Below are 22,798 nucleotides of genomic sequence, written 5' to 3' on the forward strand. Positions count from 1 at the left end.
TAACATGTAGTGTAATAGCTAGTTTGTTTTATGAGACAGGGAAATTAGAATATTATTTTTCAGATGTAGATAACATTTTTGCGCAAGTGCCTTCTTATAATAAATTGAACAAAGTAAAGCCTGCTAAGGTATTAGGTGAATTCTTTTTAGAAACTAAGGAACTAACATTAGACTATATTTTTAGAAACAATTTAACATGCAGTTGGAAGAAGGAGGAAAAGACATTCCTAGACTTGAGGAAAGGAGATTGAGAATGCAAAGGAAAGCAGCAGAAGGGAAAGTGGAGAAAACAATCTGGGATATAGAGAAAGAAAAACATTTGAAAGGAGAAGCTAGTCCAACTATAGCTTTAGATTGGCCTCAGAAAGGGAAACTTTGCATTCGACGGAATCAAACTGTGTATGATAATTATTTTCTAGGCAATAGTGAGTGCCATGACACATATCGAATCATGGGTGGATGGGGATTCAAAGGTGGAAGAGATCCAGTCTTTCCTGGATTATATTTTATTTGTGGGAACAGGGCATATTATCGTTTGCCAGACCATTGGTATGGCACATGTTACGTAGGCCTGGTCTTTCCGAAACATTTTCATATGGATAGAGGAGAAGATGGTGTACATAGCTTAAGTAATCATTTAGCTAGAACCAAGAGAGAATCTTGGGCAGAAATTGTAGGTGATATTTTTCAGGCATTGATACCAGCAGTGGGAATAACTCTGAATGCAAACAAAATTAGAAAATTGTCAACAGTAGTGGATCGCTTGTCAAAAAGCACAGCTGAAGGATTTTTATTGGTTAGCACTGAGATGGTTGCCATGCATGCTATGGTAATGCAAAATCGACTTGCCCTTGATATATTATTGGCAAAAGAGGGCGGAGTCTGTGGAATGCTGAAAGTTCAACATTGTTGTACTTACATTCCTGATGAAAGCAAAGATCTGAAAACTTATATTAAGAATATTACTCAATTGCATGATGAACTTGCACCACTGGAGGTTGAAAGTGTTTGGGATAGAATTGGAAAAAAAATAGCTGCTATTAAAAATATAGGTAAAATATTGTTCCCATTAACATGTGTAATTTGCATAGTTTTAATGATAAGATTATGTTGTATGTGCTGTAGAAACAAGAAAAATAAGAAAAGAATAAAAAGAGAAAATTCAAAAAGAAAAGCTAAGAAACAAGAAAGATAAATTAAAGAAATAGAATTAGAGGAGTGGAAGGAGAATATGTATGAATCAGTAAAAAGAGAAGACGTAGGTGAAACTGAATCATGATTAAGAGCAAGAAAACATTTTAAAGATTCCGTAAAGATAGAACAAAGTTTTGGGTGGTGTGGTGATAAAATCACCAAAGGGGGGATTGCTGGAGCGGGTTATGCAAAATGTTGTATACCCACCCCATTCTGCATGTCGTTTTATTAATTAGATTAATTAATTAATTATAATCATACTAATGGTTTGGAGTGATGTGGAAATAACCAATCAACCTTATTAATGACCGAAATACACGTGGGATTTGCATCTGCATGGCCTAATAATGACGTGAACTAAATTTTGTACGCATACTAATGATAGATAAATAGAACATTGCATGATATATGTTGCTTTGGTGATGTAATTGTGAATCGTGCTTTATTTAGTAAGTATAAACCGCATTGAGTGTTGCTTTTGGCTAGATAAATACACACACATATGGGTATTAGCGAGGGAATAACATTTAATTAGTCATTTCTATGTATTAATTACGTTCTTGTGTTTCTTTGCTTAAGTTGACTATTTTGGCCTGCCAAAAGATGGCTGACTTTGGTGCCTAACCCGACTGCCGACGCTGAACCAGGCTTGGGTGAAGTGCGCCTGCTCTAAAAGATGAGCAACAATGGCCCTGTCCTGACCCCAGGCAAGCTGTACTTATCAAGGACACTGGGAAAGGTGCCAGCGCTACAGACAAAAGACTTTATTAAAGAACCGGAACCAGCAAGTATGCTGACAACATGGACTAAAACCTTATGGGAACAGAGAGGTTGACCCCTGATCAGCCAATCAGAACAGTTTAAAACTCAATATTGTTACATTTTGCTTTTGAAATTATTATTAAACCCATAGAAGAGGTCGGGATGTCGCTCCTTCGATTTCCTGATGATATGCTGACGGAGAGGACGGTGACACTGCAGGGCAGCTGTTAGCCTGAATCTTTGACTGACTGAATTAATGCCCAAACTCCTGATGAACTGAATTTGCTAAAATTGATGGGCATAGATTTGCGAGGCTGCAAAATTTGACATTTAGCCAGAATAGGTAAATATGAATGGCAACTTGATCAAATGAATGATTTAATTTGCAATATTAATATAAAAATTGGATTTGAATATCTACAGAAATGAGTTGGGTTGTTTATTCATTAAAATGTGTTAATGAAAAGGTTAATTAGGGAATTAGAATTTCACTTAAACTACAACTAACAGATCCGTCCCGGTTATGAGGGTAATACCAAATGTGGAATCTTGGGCCTAATGAGTATGAGAAGGGTTTATAGGTTTGTTGCTCATTAGGGTAACATGGTATCTTCCTCCCTCATTATTCAGCGCTTGGAAGGATAATCGCCTCTTGCACGGACTAATGGTAAGTGTGTGTTGGTGTGTGAGATATTTTAGTCCGTGACAGAAGGGAGGGATTTTGCACTCCGCGCTGCAGCACAACTAGGGGGGGTAATAATAATAATAATGAAATTTATAAAGCGCATGGTTACACCCGGACAGTGTGTCCCCGCGCTGAGGCCCTGACCAACTGAAAAGAGATGAGCAAGAATCAAGAGAGTCCGTGGAGTTAACAGGTAGTATAGAACAGCCAGGTTTTCAGTTTGCTTTTGAACAATACCTCTGAGGGTGACGCTCTGAAATCATAAGGAAGTGAGTTCCACATTTTAGCAGCCAGAAAGGAGAAATAGCGTGCCCCAGTCTGGCTTTCATTATCCTGGGTATTCTGGCTGGTTTAGCCTCGGATGATCTGAGATTGCAGCCAGGGGTGTATGGTTGTCTCATAGAATGCAGGTATTTTGGGCCTTGCTTACGAAGGATGCGACGGCAGAAGCACATGGCTTTTAACCTAATTCTTTGGGTAACTGGGAGCCAGTGTGGCTGGGTGCAAGCTTCCAATGCCGAAGATCTTCTGGATGATTGAGCACAAGTCTAGCTTCAGCAATTTGGACTCTAAAGAGAGTTAAGACTCCCCTTAGTAGTTCCGAGATACAGGAAATTACTATAGTCCAAATGGGAAGTAATAAGAGGGTGCACAATGGTACTCCTTTCCCTCAGGGGTTTCCATCTTGATATACTTATCAATTAAGTACAGACAAAGTTCCCTTTGTGTCTATTCCTAAAGTCGGTGATCGCTTGATTCCCAACCTTGACCTCAGACTGTCTCTTATAGTGGCCGCCCATGAAGGCATGGCTTCTGCTAACACAGGAGTAGTGGCTACTGTTTCTCTTTTACAACAAAGCTATTGGTGGCACGGGTTATAGAGTAGTGGCTACTGTTTCTCTTTTACAACAAAGCTATTGGTGGCACGGGTTATACCAGCAGACTTGTAAATATGTCCTTTGTTGTGATGTTTGTCAACAAATTAGGAGTTCTACTATGTCGCGTCCACCTCAGACTCCTCTTTTCATTTCTAATCATCCTTTTGGATGCAGTTACCTTATTAATTGCGGTCACTTAATGTCCGATAATGCTTTCAATTATATTTTGGTTGCAGTGGATTCATGCACTAGATTGCTTTGGGTTTGGCCGCAGCCCTCTGCTGACGCTCACACAGTTATAAAGGATTTGCATGTCTTTGTAGGGACTTATGCCTGTGGCCCTTTTTATTCAGACCAAGGTCCGGCTTTTGCCTTCAAGGCTTACCGTGATTTGATTAAGTTCATGGGAGTGCAGGTGCATTTCTCATCTCCATATAGTCCCGAGGACAATTCTGTTGTGGCGCGTATAAACCGTGACTTAAAGCAATCTTTAACAACAGCCTGTGGCTGGTTAATTTACCTTTATGGGATTCAACATGCTTTTAATAATCTCCCACGAAGATCTCCAAGTGGGCGGATCCCATACAAAATGGTCTTTGGCATCAATATTTTTGTTCCAGACCTTGATGGTCTAGAGAGTGTGCCGGCTGCTGCTGCCTTTGACATAGATAAACACTGTGCTGTCTTACAGGCTCTACAAAAGTGTTTTGACGCTCTAGCTAAAACCCATTTGCCCTCAACTTCACTGAAAGATTCAGCAGTTCTGATTTCTGTTTCAGGCTGGCTTCCGAAAGTTGGTGATCTAGTTCAGGAAAAGTTGGTGATCAAGAAAGAATTTGCTCCCTTCTACCGTGCTCATGTTCCAGTGCTTGGTCTTCAGGGTATCTGAACTGTGATTTTACCTCCACTACCAGGATACAAAGGCAATCGCTTTGTTTCCATTGAACATGTCAAGTTACACCATATATGGCCGATACTCAATAGTATGCCTAGGAGTTTCCCAAGATGGTATATTCCTTACAGCCTGTGAGCTCCATTCCTTCTCATTCTCCCCAGCTGTTGGAGGGGGATGTTGAGTCTTCAGTAGCCTTGGTGCCTGTTTTGCCTTCTTCACACTCTACAAAGGAAATCATTTACCCCTCGAGGCCCCTCTAGAAGTGCAAGCCTCAGGTCTGCATTCAGAATCACATCCACCGTTATTCCAGCTAAGTTCTTCTGGTTACTGTATTGATCAAGATAATTTTTCTTCGGATAGTTCGGCTTTATCTTCAGTTTTATCTCCATTACCAGTGAGGAATTTGTGTTTCATTTCTTGGTTAAAACGCATTTATCTGGTACTACCATGGAAGTTAAGAGGAAATTATATTAGCACGTGCTTGACAAAGTTGTTTGCCTGGTTCAAACAAAACCAATTGCTATGCAACTCGGACAAGTCTGAAATTATTTTCTTTGGCCACACTCCTGGAGACGAATGGCGACAATGGTGGTCCCAAAATGTGTCCCCCCCTGTAAGCCCAGTTACCATGGTAAAAAACCTCGGGGTGAAACTGGATGCGGACATGTCCATGAAGTCACAGGTTCAATCTGTAGCCGGCACATGCTTCGGGCTACTTAAAACGATGAGGAATTTTCTCCCTATGCTTTCCATCTTGCATAGAAAGACTGTAGTCCAAGCCTTGATCATGTCAAGGTTGGACTATGTCAATGTGCTATACCTGGGCCTCCCTGAATACCGATCAAACCGCCTGCAGGTTGTACAGAATGCGGCGGCCAGGGCCGTACTTAGGGTCGGTTCCAGGACCCATATGACCCCCTGCCTAAAGTCCCTACACTGGCTCACAATGGAAAAAAGGGTTAAATTTAAAGCCCTGGTACTAGCCTTTAAGGCTCTACACAATATTGGAACTCCCTACATCAGGAATAAATTTAAATCCTACACTCCATCTAGAACTTTGCGGTCTTCGACGCAGCACCTGACAATCGTGCCAAAGTTCTTTCGGTCTCGAATGGGGGCCGCTCTTTTCAGGTGGCGGCCGCGAAGCTTTGGAACAGCTTGCCTCCGTTTTTGAGACAGGTGCATGACCTTCTAGGTTTCAGGCGCCTTCTTAAGACCTGGCTTTTCCAACAGTAGTGAGGTGCCTGATGTTTCTGTCTACACTGCTTTGTCAAGGGTTTTAAAACAGCGCCGGGACACTCCATGGAGTAGCCACACGCTTTACAAATACCTCATCATATCACATCACATCACACGTATGTCTGGATTGTGTTTTCCGTGGTATTCCTGTTCATGTGAATTGGATTCATGACTGTTTTTTTTTCTTTTGATCAATGGCCATTACCTCTAGATTGTCTGGCAGCAGAACTTGTTGACGGGTTGCTAGCCCCACATTCAGCTTGCATAAAATGAAAAGAGACTAGTCCCATGTTAACTTTTCAGTGGTCCCAGTCACTGATGAAATTGTATGGCATAAAATACCATTCGATGTTTTTGGTCCTACAGAGATCCTACAGATACCATATGTATTCCGTGTGTCCATGGGTGATGTGATAATACCAGGGTTGCAATCAGATGATTGGGATGTCAATGCTGTGAATTCTATGTTTTCCGGATTGCAATATTATACTGTTTTTGATACCCAGGATTTAGATTTGAATTCTGCTAACTATGCCTATTTATTCTGTTATCAACATTATGGGCATAATTTTCTCCGTAGAGCAAATGGACAGTGTCCTCAATTTAATTATACCCAATGGGAACATTGCCCAACTCTCCTGCAGGGTAGTTCCAAAACACAAAAAATGAAGTACACTTATTTTACTGGTTATAACGTCAAAGACTCGGTATCATAACTTTAAACTTTAAGTAGACTGAAAACGTTATAGTTTCAACAAGAAGTGGCTCTCACTTTAGCACATCAGAACTTCGAATTGCAGGTGGCGAGAACGTCTAGTGAAATACAGTCATTGTTAAACATAAATCTCCCCCTACATTTCGGAGAATTAATACATCAAATTTTTAATGCGTCTGATACCACAGGCTTGGCACACTTTTTTTTAACTTGCTGGCTCAGGCCTCATGCCTTCTTTTCAAACTATTTTGGTGTAATTCCAGCTTTTATACATTCTATTTATTCCAGCGTATTCTGCGGGGTCCCACTGCTGCTCGTCTTGATTTAAGGCATCATCGTGCTATTCCTTCTATTCCACAATGGCTGCTCTATCTGAGGTCCTGCCCAGACAGGAGTCGCTGCAGCTGTACAAGCAATGGATGTGACAACTGTTTGGAACGGTGCTTCTAGAAGCTCTTGATGCTGACTTTTGTCTGACCTTTCGATATGCTTACTTCACCTGTGTGCAACCTGTTTTCCATTGTACCTGGTGCCCCTTTCAATGGGCCCTGAATGCCTACCTGGCTACCCCATCTCACGCTGCCCTGGATTTCAAACTGTTGATGGGTCCCTTGATGGCTCATAACCAGAACTGTTCCTTGGGTATGCTGCTTGGGTACAACCAAGCTTTGGGGCCAGTGGTCAGTGGCCAGCAGTGGTCCGTGTGCAAATGCACAGCGTCATTTGGTTCTCAGTTTTATCAAAGTTAACACAGGTTCTCCGTGGATGGTCTTATCAACAACCAGAAATGAGGCGCATGTCTGTTCCTTTGACCTGCTTAATTGGATGGTGGACATTTTCAGTTTGGAAGGGTCAGATGTCTTGCTTGAATTAATGTCGTTCCATTTGGCATGCTACATCCTGGGTCCCGGCGATACAAAGTAATTGGATATATTTTTGGAACACAAAAAACATTTTTGAATTCGGCAATACTTTCTTTTTGGAAGCTCTCAAGCTGCAATTAGTTAGACGCTTTGATTCTGCTTATCATCTGTCTTCTGTCATTATATTGGTGCTACTATCCTGATCAAGGGGAGGGTGTCATATGTCCCAGCAGGCCCATTGTCCTTTTCCCCATGTTAGCATGAGCACGTTGCAGGCTGTCCTCTGCTTTATGCACCTTCCTCTACAAACATATTTTGCTTTGTGCCACACTGTACTTTCACACAGATGCTGCTGTTTTTTTCTTCTGTTCTTTCCTGGGATTTAGTCTTAACACTGTAGAAAAGGTTGAACAACAATGCCTCTGTTATTCTGTTCTGGTCAAGAGAGGAGAAAGGAACTTTGTGTGTACTTTTGCTCAACTTGTGAAGGATCTCCAAGGGCTTGGAAAAGAGCTTGCCTCCTGCTGAAGTCTCAGGAACAACAGACTTCACCCCCAGCTCCCCAGAGTTCTTTGGAAGTGCCTGCTGCTGTTGTTGGGCCTTCTGAGGGACTGCGTGTCGCAAGGAGCTGGAAGCGCGACTCAAGAAGGAGAAGCGTGCCATCGTCGGAGCTGTTGTCGTCGCATCTCGTAATGTGTATCGCCGCTGCAGCATCGCATCGAGCAGAAGCGTCTCGCATCATCCAGGAAGTGTCTCGCAACGCCGAACAAGCGTGTCGCCATCGCAGCCATCGTAGCTGATGCATTGCACCGCATCAAGATAAAGGGTCTAGCATCCACGGAGAAGTGTGCCGCCGTCGGAGCTGCTGTCGTCGCATCGCGTAAAAGGGTGTCGCCGCTGCAACATCGCATTGAGCGGAAGCGTCTCGCAAACGTCGGAGAAGAGTGTCGCTGCCAAGGCCGCTGTCGTCACATCGCGTAAAGGGTGTCGCCGCTGCAGTTGACGTATCGAGTCGAGTCTTCTCGCAACATCGGAGAAGCGTACCGCATCTGGAAGATCTTCACGACTTTATTTCTTTGCACCAAAAACTTCATTGCATCAACATCGTTGCAACACTTTTGTTGCCCTGCGTGTCACATCTAAAAGGTACATTGACTTAAAGTGTTGCATTTAAGAACTTAAGAGAACTAAGCAAACTTCTACCATCTAAAGTAACAGTATTGTGTGTTTTTGTCGTTTAATGGTCTTGTGGTAAATCTATATAAAGAATACTTATTTTTAATATAAAACCTGTGTGGTGTCCATCTGTAGTGTTGTCACTTGGTTACTGTATGTGTTCACAAATGCTTTACACACTGCCTCTGAGATAAGCCTGTCTGCTCGTGCCAAGCTGCCAAGGGGGTGAGCATGGGTTATTTTAGGAGTGTACCCCTTTACCCTGACTAGAGGAGAGGATCCCTATTTGTCACAAGTGCATACCTGTACCAACTAGAGACCCCCAAGTCTAACATTGGTGGTCAGCGGTGAGGATTCTGGACTTGCATTTGTGACTCATGTACAGTGATTGGTGAACACTACTTAGTGAGTGCAGACCATAACGCAACCAATACTTGTTGGTAGATTTCTTTTTGGGACTTTCTATTTTTGAGTACTGCCAAGCTTAACCATGGTAGAGAAAGCAGCATCCATAGTCTCTGTTGATAATGAATTGGAATGGGAAGAAGAGAAACTGGAAAGCTACAAAGTACAACAGCTGAAATTCTTTTGCAAAACATTTAATGTTTGCACTACTGGATGCAAAAACAAGGCAGAGTTCTACAAGGCGCTGAGGGCCTGGGTAGAAGCAAGGAATGCCACTGATGATGATAATGCAGAGGAGCAGCTGGATGACCAGTGGGTCCAAGAGGAAGGAGAACCCCTTCCCCTGCTGGTAGCAGTGTTTCTGGTAAAATTCTATCTCCAGAGGAGTTGGCAGATAGAAAAGAGTGTAGGATGCACGCATTGGAGCTGACCAAGCTCAAGTTAAGTGGGCAGTTAGAATTTGAAATGCAAAGTAGAAAGTTAGCCCTAGAAGAGAAAAAGCTACAGTATGAACATGAAAAGGTTTTGAGGGAGTTGGAGTTGAAAGCCCATAGTTTAGAAATTGCTCCCTCTGGTGGCAGCACACCGTCAATGCCTGTAGAATCTAGAGTTTATATCCCTAAAGATGTGGTGAAGGAATTTTTAGGCAGTGGTTCAAGGCCTATGAAGTAGCCATGTCTTCCCACCGGGTCCCTGAGAAGGATTGGGGAGCGGGGTTGTGGGGACGGTTCCTTAGTGAGGGGCGGGACACACTGCTAGACTTGCCTTCTGATGTCTATAATTCCTATCCCCACATGAAAGATGCATTGATGTCTAGATATGTTTTGACCCCTGAGATGTACAGACAGAGATGCACAAAGATAGCCAACAGTACCTATGTTGAATATGTTACTTTTTTCTGCAGAGCATTGGATGGTTGGGTGAAGGGTAGCAAAGTCAATGATTTTCAGGGATTGCTTGATTTGATTGCATGGGAGCACTTGTCAAGTAACTGTTTTCCTGAGCTACACCAGCACCTGATTGATAGTAGGCTGACTAATCCTAGGAAGCTTGCTGAGGAGGCAGACCGCTGGGTCAGTACCAGGGTCCACAAGGGTCACGTGGGAGACTCAGCCAAGAGTGGGTAGGGTCCCCAGCAGAAGAGTGGGGGGGACAAGGGTAAACAGAGGGAGTTCCATAAGAGGCCCCAAAGTAATCCCCAAGGGAACCAAGGCAAAAGTTCTCAGCCTGCCCCCCAGAAACCGTCAGGGGCCCAGACAGGTCCATCTGTTCAAAGATGCTACAAATGTGGTGAACTGGGTCATTTTGCCAATGATACCAAGTGTCGCCTTTATGGACAACCAGCACCCACTGGTGCAGCCCCCGGCAGATGGCTAGTGTAGCCCTGGGTGAGGAGAGGGGTGCCCAAGGTGGGTGGGGTCCCGCAGAGATGTCCCTTGTCTCATTAGAAGACTGCGAGGTGTTCCCTAGGACCCAGCTGACTGATAACACTAAGAAATACAGGCAGTGGGTGACCATCAATGGCCATAGAGTGGAGGCTCTGAGAGACACAGGGGCCAGTGTGACAGCTGTCAAGTGTCACCTGGTGTCTCAAGAGCAGGTTGTTCCCTGGAGCATTCTACCCAGTTGTTGCCGCTGACAACACAGAGAGTCACTGCAAGGTGGCTCAGGTTCCCTTTGAGTGGGGGGGGTCTCTGGTACTCTTCAGGTAGCTGTGAGGCCCGCCATGCCTGTTGAGTGTTTGTTAGGGAACGATCTGGAGAACTCACCTTGGGCGAAGGTGGAGCGGAATGCACATTTAGAAATGTTGGGTATGCCTGACTGGGCGTGTGTGACCACCCGGTCAATGGCAGCAAGTAAAGATGCTCAAGAGGACCTGGAGCCTGAGAGGGAGGCCCAGGTACCTGCCAGCAAGAGGAGAGGCAGGGGACGCGGGAAACCGGCCCCCGAAGTTCCCACGGTCCAGGAGGGAGCAGACCCTGAGGGGGATGCCCTGGAGCCTACAGGGGAACAGGTAGCTGAACTGGGAGACCTGACTGAGCTGACCCATTGGCAGCAAGAAGAAGGACCCTCCAGGGAGGAATTCTGCAAGGAGCAGAAAGAATGCCCTTCTCTTGTGGGTCTGTGGCAACAGGCTGCAGACCAGGCAGCAAGTGATCAGTCTGGGTCACATTGGATCTACTGGGAGAATGATCTCCTGTATACAGAGCCTAAGGTTGCTGAGCCTGGGTCAGCCCGTGTGCTGGTGGTACCCCAGCGCTTCAGAGCCTTCCTACTGGGGCTGGCTCATGATGTTCCTTTGGCAGGACATTTGGGGCAGGACAAGACCATTGAAAGGCTTGTCACCCATTTTTATTGGCCCCAAATGCGCAGGAGTTCAGACACTCACTGCAGGACATGCCAGACTTGCCAGGCAAGTGGTAAGAGTGGGAGGAAGTGCAAGGCTCCTCTCCAGCCCCTCCCTGTAGTCAACACCCCCTTTGAACGGGTGGGCACTGACATTGTGGGGCCACTGGACCCCAAGACAGCCATGGGCAAAAGGTTCATCCTGGTCTTGGTGGACCATGCCACCCGGTACCCGGAAGCCATACCTCTGAGGACAGTGACGCCCCCCGTGGTGGGACGAGCACTGATGGGAATTTTCTCCCGAGTGGGATTCCCTCGCGAGGTAGTGTCTGACCGGGGCACCAACTTCATTTCCAAGTATATGAAGTCCCTTTGGCAAGAGTGTGGTGCAACCTACAAGTTTACCACACCTTACCACCCCCAAGGAAACGGGTGGATGAGAGATTCAACCGAACCCTTAAAGGCATGATAATGGGTCTTGAGGAACCTATGAGGCGTTAATGGGACGTCCTCTTACCATGCCTGCTCTTTGCTTACCGTGAGGTGCCTCAGAAATCTCTAGGGTTCAGTCCCTTTGAGCTTCTCTATGGACACCCCGTAAGAGGACTTCTAAGTCGGATCAAGGAAGGCTGGGAGCAATCTCCCAGGAAACCTCCCCAGGATGTATATAGCTACATGCTGGCCTTCAGGAACCAGACTAGGCGTTTCAGACAACTCACTGAGGCGAATCTGGAAGCCAGCCAGGAGGAGATGAAGCGGTGGTACGACCAGAATGCCACTCTGGTTGAGCTTCAGCCTGGACAGAAGGTGTGGGTCATGGCCCCCATGGAGCCCTGTGTGCTCCAGGATAAGTGGACCAGCCCCTTTGAGGTTGTGGAGCGCAAGAGTCCGGTTACCTACTTGGTGGACTTGCGGTCTCCCAGGAACCCCTTGAGGGTCCTGCATGTCAACCGCCTGAAGATCCACTTGGAGAGGTCTCAAATGGGCATGCTCCTGGCAACAGATGCTGGGATGGAGGAGGAGACCGAGCCTCTTCCTGACCTCCTGTCAGTCAAGGAGCAAGATGGGTCAGTGGATGGTGTCAACCTCTCTTTCACCCTGACCCCTGAGCAACAGAATGACTGTCACCAGTTGCTGGGACAGTTTTCTGATCTGTTCTCCCTGGTTCCTGGTGTCACTGATTGGGGTGTCCATGAGGTGGACACTGGGGACAGTACACCTGTGAGGCACAAGGCCTACAGAGTGACTGACAGGGTAAGGGCTTACATCAAAGAGGAGGTCTCAAAGATGCTTGCGCTAGGGGTAATTGAGTCCTCTAGCAGTCCTGGGCCAGACCAGTGATCTTGGTCCCAAAGGCTGCCGCGCCGGGTGCCACACCCAAACTCTGGTTCTGTGTGGACTACAGAGGGCTCAATGCATTCACCAGGACTGATGCACACCCCATCCCCAGAGCTGATGAGCTCATAGATCGGCTAGGGGCTGCACGGTACCTCAGCATGTTTGACTTAATGTCTGGGTACTGGCAGATCGCTTTGACCGATGGGGCAAAGGAGAGGTCAGCATTCTCCACACCAGATGGGCACTACCAGTTGCGGGTTATGCCCTTTGGGATGACGAATGCCCCTGCCACCTTTCAGAGGTTGGTCAACCAGGTGTTGGCTGGACTGGACTCGTTCCGTGCCGCCTACCTGGATGACATCGCAGTGTTCAGCGCCAGTTGGGAAGAACACCTGTGCCACCTCTGGGAAGTGTTGATGGCGCTGCAGAGGGCAGGCCTCACGATCAAGGTGAGTAAATGCCAGATCGGGCAGGGTTCCGTGGTGTACTTGGGACACCAGGTAGGGAGCGGCCAGGTGGCGCCCCTACAGCCCAAGATTGAAACCATCCTGGCTTGGGAGCTGCCCAAAACCCAGACAGAGGTGAGAGCCTTCTTAGGACTCACGGGTTACTACAGGAGGTTTGTCAAGGGGTATGACAACATTGTTGCACCCTTGACAGCGATGACTTCCAGGAAGCAGCCAAGGAAAGTGATTTGGACTGACACCTGTCAGGAAGGTTTTGAAGCCTTAAAAACTGCTATGTGCACAGCGCCCGTGCTCTTGGCACCCAACTTCTCCAAGGAGTTCATAGTGCAAACAGATGCTTCAGAGCCTGGTGTGGGGGCTGTTCTATCACAGATGAATGAGGATGCCCTTGCTCAACCTTAAGCCTTCATCAGTAGGAGGTTACTTCCACGGGAACAGAGGTGGAGTGCTATTGAGCGTGAGGCTTTTGCTGTGGTCTGGGCACTGAAGAAGCTGAGACCCTACCTGTTTGGGAATCACTTCCGGGTTCAGACAGACCACAGGCCCCTCAGATGGTTGATGCAGATGAGGGGTGAGAACCCAAAGCTGTTAAGGTGGTCCATTTCCCTACAGGGCATGGATTTCACGGTGGAACATCGTCCCGGTACAGAACATGCCAATGCTGATGGTCTGTCCAGATTTTTCCGCCTTGGTGATGAGAACTCCCAGGAGGTAGGGTAGTTCTCACCACATTTCAGCTGGAGGGGACACGTGTTAGACCTGGTACATTGGCGTGAGTCTCCCTTCCATTTTTCGCTGTGCCTCATGTATTTTTTGCTGGTGTTAGTTGTTCAGGGCACTGTGCCACTGCTGTCCAGTGCCACAGTGTAAGTGCTCCCTATTGTAAATTAATGTATGATTTGTGATTCCATGATTGGTTGGTATGGTTTACCTGTCAGACCCTAGTACAGTGCACCAGGAGTGCCCAGGACTTGTAATCCAAATACTGCTGGTGGGCTTGCAGCACTGGTTGTGCCACCCACAGAAGCAGCCTGTAAACATGTGTCTAAGGACTGCCATTGCAGAGCCTGCATGCAGTCTGGTACTGTCATGCTGACTGGGCAAGTGCACCCACTTGCCAGTCCCTAAACCTTCCAATTTCTTCATATCAGACACCCCTATGGTAGGCCAAAGGGCAGGGTGCATTGTAAGGATAAGTTGGACATGCCCTGGTGTGTGTGTGGCATGTTCTAATAGTGAATTACAGCCCTTTTCGTTTTTCACTATTGCAAGGCTACCTGTTCTCCATAGGCCAGAATGGGCAGTTTGGTTATTACATCTTATAATCTTAACTGACCCAGAGAACATGGTAGAAATTCGAATTTAGTATGCCTGAACTCAGGATGGTAAAATACATCTTTTAGTGAAGTTGGTTTTAACATTCTGTGTTTGAAAATGCCACTTTTAGAAAGTAGGCATTTTCTTGTCTAACCATTCAAACCTGCCTCTGCTAGGCTGTGTGTATTCCTTTGTCTGGAGTTTAAGTGACAGGGCTGGTGAATTCCAGGAGACAGGGTGAGCTGTCACAGTGGTGAATAGAGAGATCTGCATCCAGATGGGTGGGAGGAGTTGTGCCTGGGACCTGAATAGGGCTGTGCCTGCCTTCCACAATGCTGGCTTCACCTCCTGGGGAGCGGCTGATGTCTCTGCCCTGCACAGTGAATGAAGCGAAGGAATCCTGTCAACAAAGTGCTCCAGTGCTGTATTTGCCTTCCACAATGCTGGCTTCACCTCCTGTGGGGCGTCTAATGTTTCTGCCCTGCACTGTAAAAGGAAAGGAGAAGTCTGGTAAACAGAGTGCTCAGGAACTGGTTTGGACTGGGCAAAGGCCCCTCTGCCTTCAGAGGACAAAGGCTTTCTGGGTATAAATATTGGGACCCTGATCCCAAGAAATTAGATCACTTTGGGAAAACAAGAAGAACCTCTACTGAGGGAGGTACCAGAAGAAGCTGAGGAGGAAACTATCCCTGAAACTGGGGGATTGGCCTGCAGTGGTTGCCTTACTGCCAAAGAGAGGAGAAAGGAACTTTGTGCGTATTTTTGCTCAACTTGTGAAGGATCTCCAAGGGCTTGGAAAAGAGCTTGCCTCCTGCTGAAGTCTCAGGAACAACAGACTTCACCCCCCAGCTCCCCAGAGTTCTCTGGAAGTGCCTGCTGCTGTTGTTGGGCCTTCTGAGGGACTGCGTGTCGCAAGGAGCTGGAAGCGCGACTCAAGAAGGAGAAGCGTGCCATCGTCGGAGCTGTTGTCGTCGCATCTCGTAAAGTGTGTCGCCGCTGCAGCATCGCATCGAGCGGAAGCGTCTCGCATCATCTAGGAAGTGTCTCGCAACGCCGAACAAGTGTGTCGCCATCGCAGCCATCGTAGCTGACGCATTGCACCGCATCAAGAGAAGAGTCTCGCATCGAGGAAGAAGTGTGTCGCCATCGCAGCCATCGTAGTTGTCGCATTGCACCGCATCAAGAAAAGTGCCCCGCATCCACGGAGAAGCGTGCCGCCGTCTGAACTGCTGTCGTCGCACCGCGTAAAGGGATGTCGCCGCTGCAACATCGCATCGAGCGGAAGCGTCTCGCAAACGTCGGTGAAGAGTGTCGCTGCCAAGGCCGCTGTCGTCACATCGCGTAAAGGGTGTCGCCGCTGCAGCTGACGCATCGAGTCGAGTCTTCTCGCAACATCGGAGAAGCGTACCGCATCTGGAAGATCTAAACGTCTTTATTTCTTTGCATCAAAAACTTCATCGCATCAACATCGTTGCAACACTTTCGTTGCCCTGCGTGTCGCATCTAAAAGGTACATTGACTTAAAGTGTCGCATTTAAGAACTTAAGAGAACTAAGCAAACTTCTACCAACTAAAGTAACAGTATTGTGTGTTTTTGTCGTTTAATGGTCTTGTGGTAAATCTATATAAAGAATACTTATTTTTAATATAAAACCTGTATGGTGTCCATCTTTAGTGTTGTCACTTGGTTACTGTATGTGTTCACAAATGCTTTACACACTGCCTCTGAGATAAGCCTGTCTGCTTGTGCCAAGCTACTAAGGGGGTGAGCAGGGGTTATTTTAGGAGTGTACCCCTTTACCCTGACTAGAGGACAGGGTCCCTATTTGTCACAAGTGCATACCTGTGCGAACTAGAGACCTCCAAGTCTAACAGGTATGCACAGATAGGTAACACACACACTTGGTGAGGGTCCTTTCCAGGGAAAAGGTTGTGACAGCACCGGAGATGTAGAACTTATATCTGTGTATACTAAGGTACAGGGTCTGCTGCTACCACCAAGAGATCTTCTGCTATATAATCATTTTGCTTCTGTAGAAGGGAAGGGAGGTTAGGCTATCCTGTCTTATATAATGACAGCTTTCATTATGATTCATCGACTACTTGCTATGTTGATGGTATTTGTGTTAGGTATTTCCTTACTTATTGTGGTACGTATACTGCATTCTAGAGCACGATAATTAAAATATACATTGTAATCTTTCTTTTGTGCCATGCCAGCACTATATTAATGCATTTGCAAATCAATGCATATTACAAAAATTGGCAGGTATTGTAGCATTTGCTGGTAGAAAAGTAGAAAAGAACTACTGACACTGGTGGCCTTGAAAGTATCAAAAATATGTTTCTAATTGAATCAAAACAATATCGAGAGACCATTGTGAAACTCTTGAAATGTAATAATCCTAGTCATGCATCCAATATGGAATACGAAGAGTACACACACACAGGATTAGGATTTTACAGAGTTTGGGCTTTTTCATGAGTTGCTCATACTTGAGTGAATCATTACTTCTGTAAATGTAAAAGTGTTTTATGAATAAGCCAAATGGTTGTTAAGGAGAGAATGACAGCTTTGAAGAGGGTAACCTACACATGTGGTATTTCGATGATTTATTTATTTATTTAAATCGTGGCATGTAGCTATCTCTCATATGCCACCATGGAGGATTAAAAAATTATTTATCAGGTGCATCAAATATAAAAAAAAAACAGAAATATAAATATTTTACTGATGCTTTACAAGTCATTTACAATTTCTAACGATTGGCTCAACAGGCTACTTGCTACCCAGCATGACATATCATTAATACTTTACCTCATCTTTGAAAGGTAAGGGTGGAACAGAAGGGTCCAAGCTGAACATGTCCTCATTCAGGGTAGCTTTCATAAACAGGACCAGGCTGTCCACATCTCTCGCCATAGGACCACTCACCGATACAGCTGACCAAAAAGAGGACTTCAGATTAACCACAATTTCAGATTACCATTTTTTCAGATTATATAAAAAAAAAAGAAAATAATCAGAAACACACACCGAAACAGATAAATAAAAATATAGATGGAAAGCGTCAGGGGTTTAACACCTACCAAAAATACAGAAATTATACAAGAATAAAACTTAAAAGACTAGGACATTTTTTTTTAATTAAAAAAAATGAAACACAAATCTGAAATGTATGTATAGGTCCTTACCAGGCTGAAGTTATTGCAATACAAAATAAAGGACCCAAAATAATGGTTATCAGAAACTATGGAGGTCAACATAGTAGCCATTATCTCTCTATTTGCCTAGCTATATGTAATGATTTTATGAATAATCCATCTGATTAATTTGGCAGTTGTAATGCGGTGCAATAGCATCATATTCATTCTAAATGTCTTTTCTTATCTCTATGACTTCTGAAGATCTTTACCAATCTCCACAACACCCTGGGCCAGATGTACGACCATTCCATTTTGCGATTCGCAAAGTGGAATGTTCAACAGTGTCTGAGACACTGTGATTGCGAAATGGGTTGCAATGAACCTGCCTCATTAATAAGCCTGGGCGGAGTTCGCAGAGTTCCACGCGGAGCTTTACAAATGGCAAAGTATGTGAGATAAATGCAGTTCGCTGTGTTTTTCTTTGCCAGGTGCTTGTCGGCACTGTGCAATCATGGCGAACGGCACCATGCACAGCGCAAGCGGGCGCTGCTTCCTTTCTGCCGCTCGAGTAGATTTTACTCGAGCTGCAGCTTTCTTAATGCGAACTGACAGTTTCTCAATGCGAGCGGGCGCGAGCACACGCGACCACTCGCAACGAGAAATCTGACCGCCCGCATTGAGACATCTTGCTGGAAGGTTGATTTTCCACGCTTGCGCTCACGATCGCGAAGGAGGAAAAATCTTGCCGGGACGTGGAATTTCCTATCTTGCGCTCGCCAACTTGACATTGACTAATGTGAACGAGGAAAAAAGCTCTGCTCCGCGGAATGGAGTTTTTTGGAACTACGCGAGCTCCGGGTAATGCAGAGTGCGGCAAACTCTGTGTGCGGAGTGGAGTTCACCACCCAGACTTACTCATTAATATTCATGAGGCAGGTCACAATGTGCGACCAGGAAATGGCCAGCTCTCACAGGGATGATGGCCTGCTGGGGTCAGCAGACCACCATGTCTGTGACTACTTTTTCAATAAAGCAGTTAAAAAAAATGCAGCCCTTTTTACCTTAAAGAAAAACGGGATGCATTTCAAAAAGAAAATGGCAACATTTCAGTTTGATTTTTTAAGAGCAGGCAGTGGTCCATGGGACTACTTTCAGCTCTTAAAAAATATTTGTGGCATACTCTCAAAGGGGAAGGGGTTCCTTGGGGACCCCATCCTATTTGCGACTTTCCAATGGTGGTAAAATGTTAATATTTCGTGACTGCATTTTGGGTGCGAAACATTCGTACATGGCACTGCAAGCAGCTATTAGGAAGGGACGCCCTTGGCATGCCACGTCCTAATAGCGAGTTGCAAACCGTATTTTACGAGTTGGTAATATTTCCAACTCTCAAAATAGGGTTGGTACATGCCCCAGACCTATTTAGCAGTCGCAAAAGCCCTGATTTCCTGTTTGCGACAGCAAAAAATGGTCATACATGTGGCCCCCTGTACTCGGATATCCTGCCTGACAGCAGTGCACTTTGCTGATTTTTTATACCACTAGTATTGAGTGCATTGTAGCATTTATGCAGCAAGAATTTCATTTCCAGTGTCCTTAGGAAAGTGTTTGCGATGAAATGTTCAAAATGGCTGAAATTAATGTTTAAAAATCTCTATCATAAATTTCAATGGTGCCAAACAAATGATCGGTCACTAGCGAGATCTTCATTCAAGGACAGAACATCCCTGCTTTCCCCAGCACCCAACTCCTCCCCCTGCAGCCCTCTCCATGCACCCAGAAGTCTTCACTGTACATAATCAATTCCTGGCTCACAACTGTTAAAGGCCTAGAACAACAACCATTTACACAAAGATCTACTCAAAATTTAAAAACTAGTCACCTCACCGAACCATCATTTCTCTATCACGGCCTCTGAATTAAAAGGAATCTGCCTCACATCACACTCTATCTACACAAACGCGACCTCTAAGCAATCTGACATTCCCTCGCACTTAAACACACACTGAATTGGCCCTATAAATCATCCAACAAGTCAGCAAATTTGCTTCAATCCTAGTCAACTACGCTTCCATCTTTCCTTGACAACATGGCTGGAACATTTAACTCTTTACTTTGATTTTTTTCATCCTCTATTTTTCTACACCTCACACGTCCAGTTCCTCACACTATCATGTATGCATTTTTCCCTCACTGACTCTCACGATCTATCCTCAAACTTCTCGTCTTCCATCGCTCTCTCTACTGCACATACTCTCGCTATTGCATCCTCCTTCACACTCTGTGTACAAAATCTCCATCTCACAGGCATACAGAGACTCAGGCTAACCCACATCTTGTGAGAACTGGATGTCTAACCAAACTCATCACATAGAACACAACATTCATCTCTCCCTTACATGACACTTACGATCACTCCAAAGAAAGTGTGCTCCACAAAATTAAGTCAGCCATCTAAAAATGCACAACCTTCTCAAATACCATAAAATAACTTGTTTCCTCATTTTGGATGAGACCTGTGATAACCAGACATCCAAACCCTACACAGATGTGTGTTTTTCAGAGGATTATGAGAATCAGAAATGTGTGCGCTTACCTTATTCAAACATTTAGGCTCATAAAGCACTATTCTGATGACTCGCAAAACTGAGGCTGGTCAAAAAAAATCTAATTAATTCAATGAATGAGAAAAACATTAGGCACCACGAGAAAGACCAAGAATAATTCAGTTTCAAACCATAACGTTTTTTAAGAGTTAATCTTTTACAGAAGGAAAAATCATCCGCTTTCATAAATTAATAATCAAAAAATGAGTGCATTAATTAATATGAAGTTCAATTTAGCCAAAAGTAAGACGACAAACTGGCATAGAGTCCCCTGAAGGGGAAGTTTGAATAAACAGTTCTCCCATAAAGAGAGCACCCCAGTTTGATGACTGATTTATGACTAATTTAATGATTTGAGTTGTAACTTTGCTAATCCCCTAATAAACCTTTATGGTTTGAAACATAACTAACTGATCTCTCTCTTCTTTGTGGAGCCTAATGCACTTAACCTTAATGCAATTAACTGAATTCTGATGTTAACCTCAGTTGTAACAAACAATTCCATCGGGGAATGCTTTATGAATTTGAATCAAACTTTTTGCAAAGCATCTAATCAATTTGATATGCAAGGTTGGTTTCCACTGAGGCTTGGAAGATTAAAATTTGCCACAGATAGAATTCAAATCTGTCCCACCCAATTTACATTACTGAGCTTCCATGGTTCCATTTTTAGTATTGACAGTATCCAGTATTTCTGAAGCTGTTGCATTAGTAAGAGTATAAGCAGGGATATGGGTTTTGGTTGTGAGTTATTGATAGTTGCGGCGTTTAATGGTTTGTCGTGCTTTGAGTTGTGCTGTCTATTTGGGTTCTAGAGGGCTCCAAGTGAGGTTAAGAAATGAAGTGCTTTTTCACATTTATTGTTTGTGATTATGAGGATTCATTTGCTTGCTACAAAGAGTTGAAATTTAGTCATTGTATTTTTCATAATCCAAGATCCCGGGATAGATACAGAGTTATATTAAGAGGTTTTGACTTGTCTGTTAAGGTTGAGGTGTTGTACCATGAGGCACTATCAGCCACACAAGATAGGAACCTATTAAATTACTATTGTGAGATTGTACTAATTGAGATTGGTGTTTGGTTGATCCTTTGTGCACAGGAGTAGACCACACCAGTCAGGGTGGCTTCCTACTGGTCAAGAATTCACTTCTTATATTTGATAGTGTCAGGAGAGTACTACTCTCCATATTCGTAGCATGGTTGTTGACTTTGTTATCTTTTGTGGGAAAGAAAAGTGCTATTGTTTTTTTTTTTAATATGTTGTTTATGTGAAGTTGCTTGTAGTGCAAGGAGAGCTGCTGTAAGATGCTGTGAGTTAAATCATTAAGTGTTGTGCTGGGATTAGTTGGTTAGTGTGTGCCCAATGCGGGGATTGGTTGCTTTGTCATTGTGTGCCATGCTGCCAGTGGTCAGTTCAGTGGTGTCTCACTGGGATTGGACGTTGTGTTGCTGAATGTTACACTGTCATTTATTTGGAGATGCCAGTTATTTCAATTTGAAGTTTGCATGGCTGAAAGAGCAAAGGTAATATTATTTAAGAAAATAAGAGCTATGTTGAGAGATGATATGAAAATACCTGATCGTGAGAGTGAAGAAACCCTTCCAGAGAGCACACCTGCTCATTACATTTTTTCTTAAATCCCATTGGACTGGTTCCTGGTCAATCACAATGACAACGCATGAGAGAGGAGATCAATTGTGTAATTGGCACAGTTTTACGGGTAGATGTAGAGGTGAATGGCCACACTGTATCATTTGGGAAAAGAGATCCAAGTTCTAGGTGCCACCAACAAGCAAAGTACAAACCCAGTTTCGGCAAAGGTCTCAGGTAATTATAGGGCCCATTAAAGAGGATTATAAATTTGTAATATGTGATACAAGTCCGATCAATCTAGGGCAGGGATTGACTATGTCAAATTAACTGTGTGATGTATTGTACATCGGATGGTGTTGAACTTCAGACACATAATGAGGATGTGGATTTAAAATTGGCAACTCAAGAGAAAACAATTGGGTTATTCCCAGTTCTAACAAGAGAAGACTTTACTCCCAATTTAGGGAAATCAGTGAAAGAGGAACTTGAGATTTTATAGGCAAGGATATTGATCTGATTAAAGACATTGACCCTGTCAAAATAATCATAAAACATAATGCAGGGTATCCACAAACTCCCTAGTAAAACATTTCATCTCAAGTAGTGGATCGAATTAAACCTGTGATTGCATCCATTCTAGATCAAGGCATCCTGAGAAAAATAATAGGTAGTCCAAGCTGATCACCTGTGATTGGTTTGCAGAAATCAATTTAAAAGTGGAGGATAGTTTAGGATTTAAGAAAGGTAAACCAGATTATTGTCCAATCTTACAGAATGCTGTTGTGATATGTTTTTTAAATCCCTTGTGATGCGCAGCAGTTTTCAGTCATTAATCTGTCAATCATACCTTTCCGTTTCTCAGCATAAGAATAATCAGTTTCTTTTTGCTTTCCTTCTTTTAAGCTAGAACCCCATACAGAGAGTTCCTCAATTTTTAATCAGATCCCGAAGAAAATCTTGCAGTTGCCATGCAATTCAGTTCTGGTCTGGTTCTGGTCCAATATACTGACGACCTACTGGTGGTACTGCCATCCCATCCCACGAAGAGTGCATACAAAACACCATTGCTTTGTTGATTCATTAATCAGAGAACGGACACAAGATGTTCCACAAAAAATTACAGTATTGTCAGAGAGAGGTTCTGAATCTAGGACATCACATTCAGAAG

The 22,798-nt window shown here is 44.5% G+C and overlaps 1 protein-coding gene across 3 annotated transcripts in view; it reads right to left on the bottom strand.

Annotated features, from left to right (window-relative positions):
- Nucleotides 1-22,798, bottom strand: part of LOC146835075 (vitamin D3 hydroxylase-associated protein-like) — a 536,242-nt gene that overhangs the window by 202,951 nt on the left and 310,493 nt on the right. For all 3 annotated transcript variants that reach the window (XM_085602742.1, XM_085602743.1, XM_085602741.1), the window contains exon 7: nucleotides 17,099-17,223. In XM_085602742.1, the coding sequence (XP_085458868.1) occupies nucleotides 17,099-17,223 (125 nt within the window). The remainder of the gene's footprint in view (nucleotides 1-17,098; nucleotides 17,224-22,798) is intronic.

Source organism: Triturus cristatus, chromosome 4_2 (genome assembly GCF_964204655.1).
Source record: "Triturus cristatus chromosome 4_2, aTriCri1.1, whole genome shotgun sequence".
NCBI classification, from domain to species: Eukaryota; Metazoa; Chordata; class Amphibia; order Caudata; family Salamandridae; genus Triturus; species Triturus cristatus.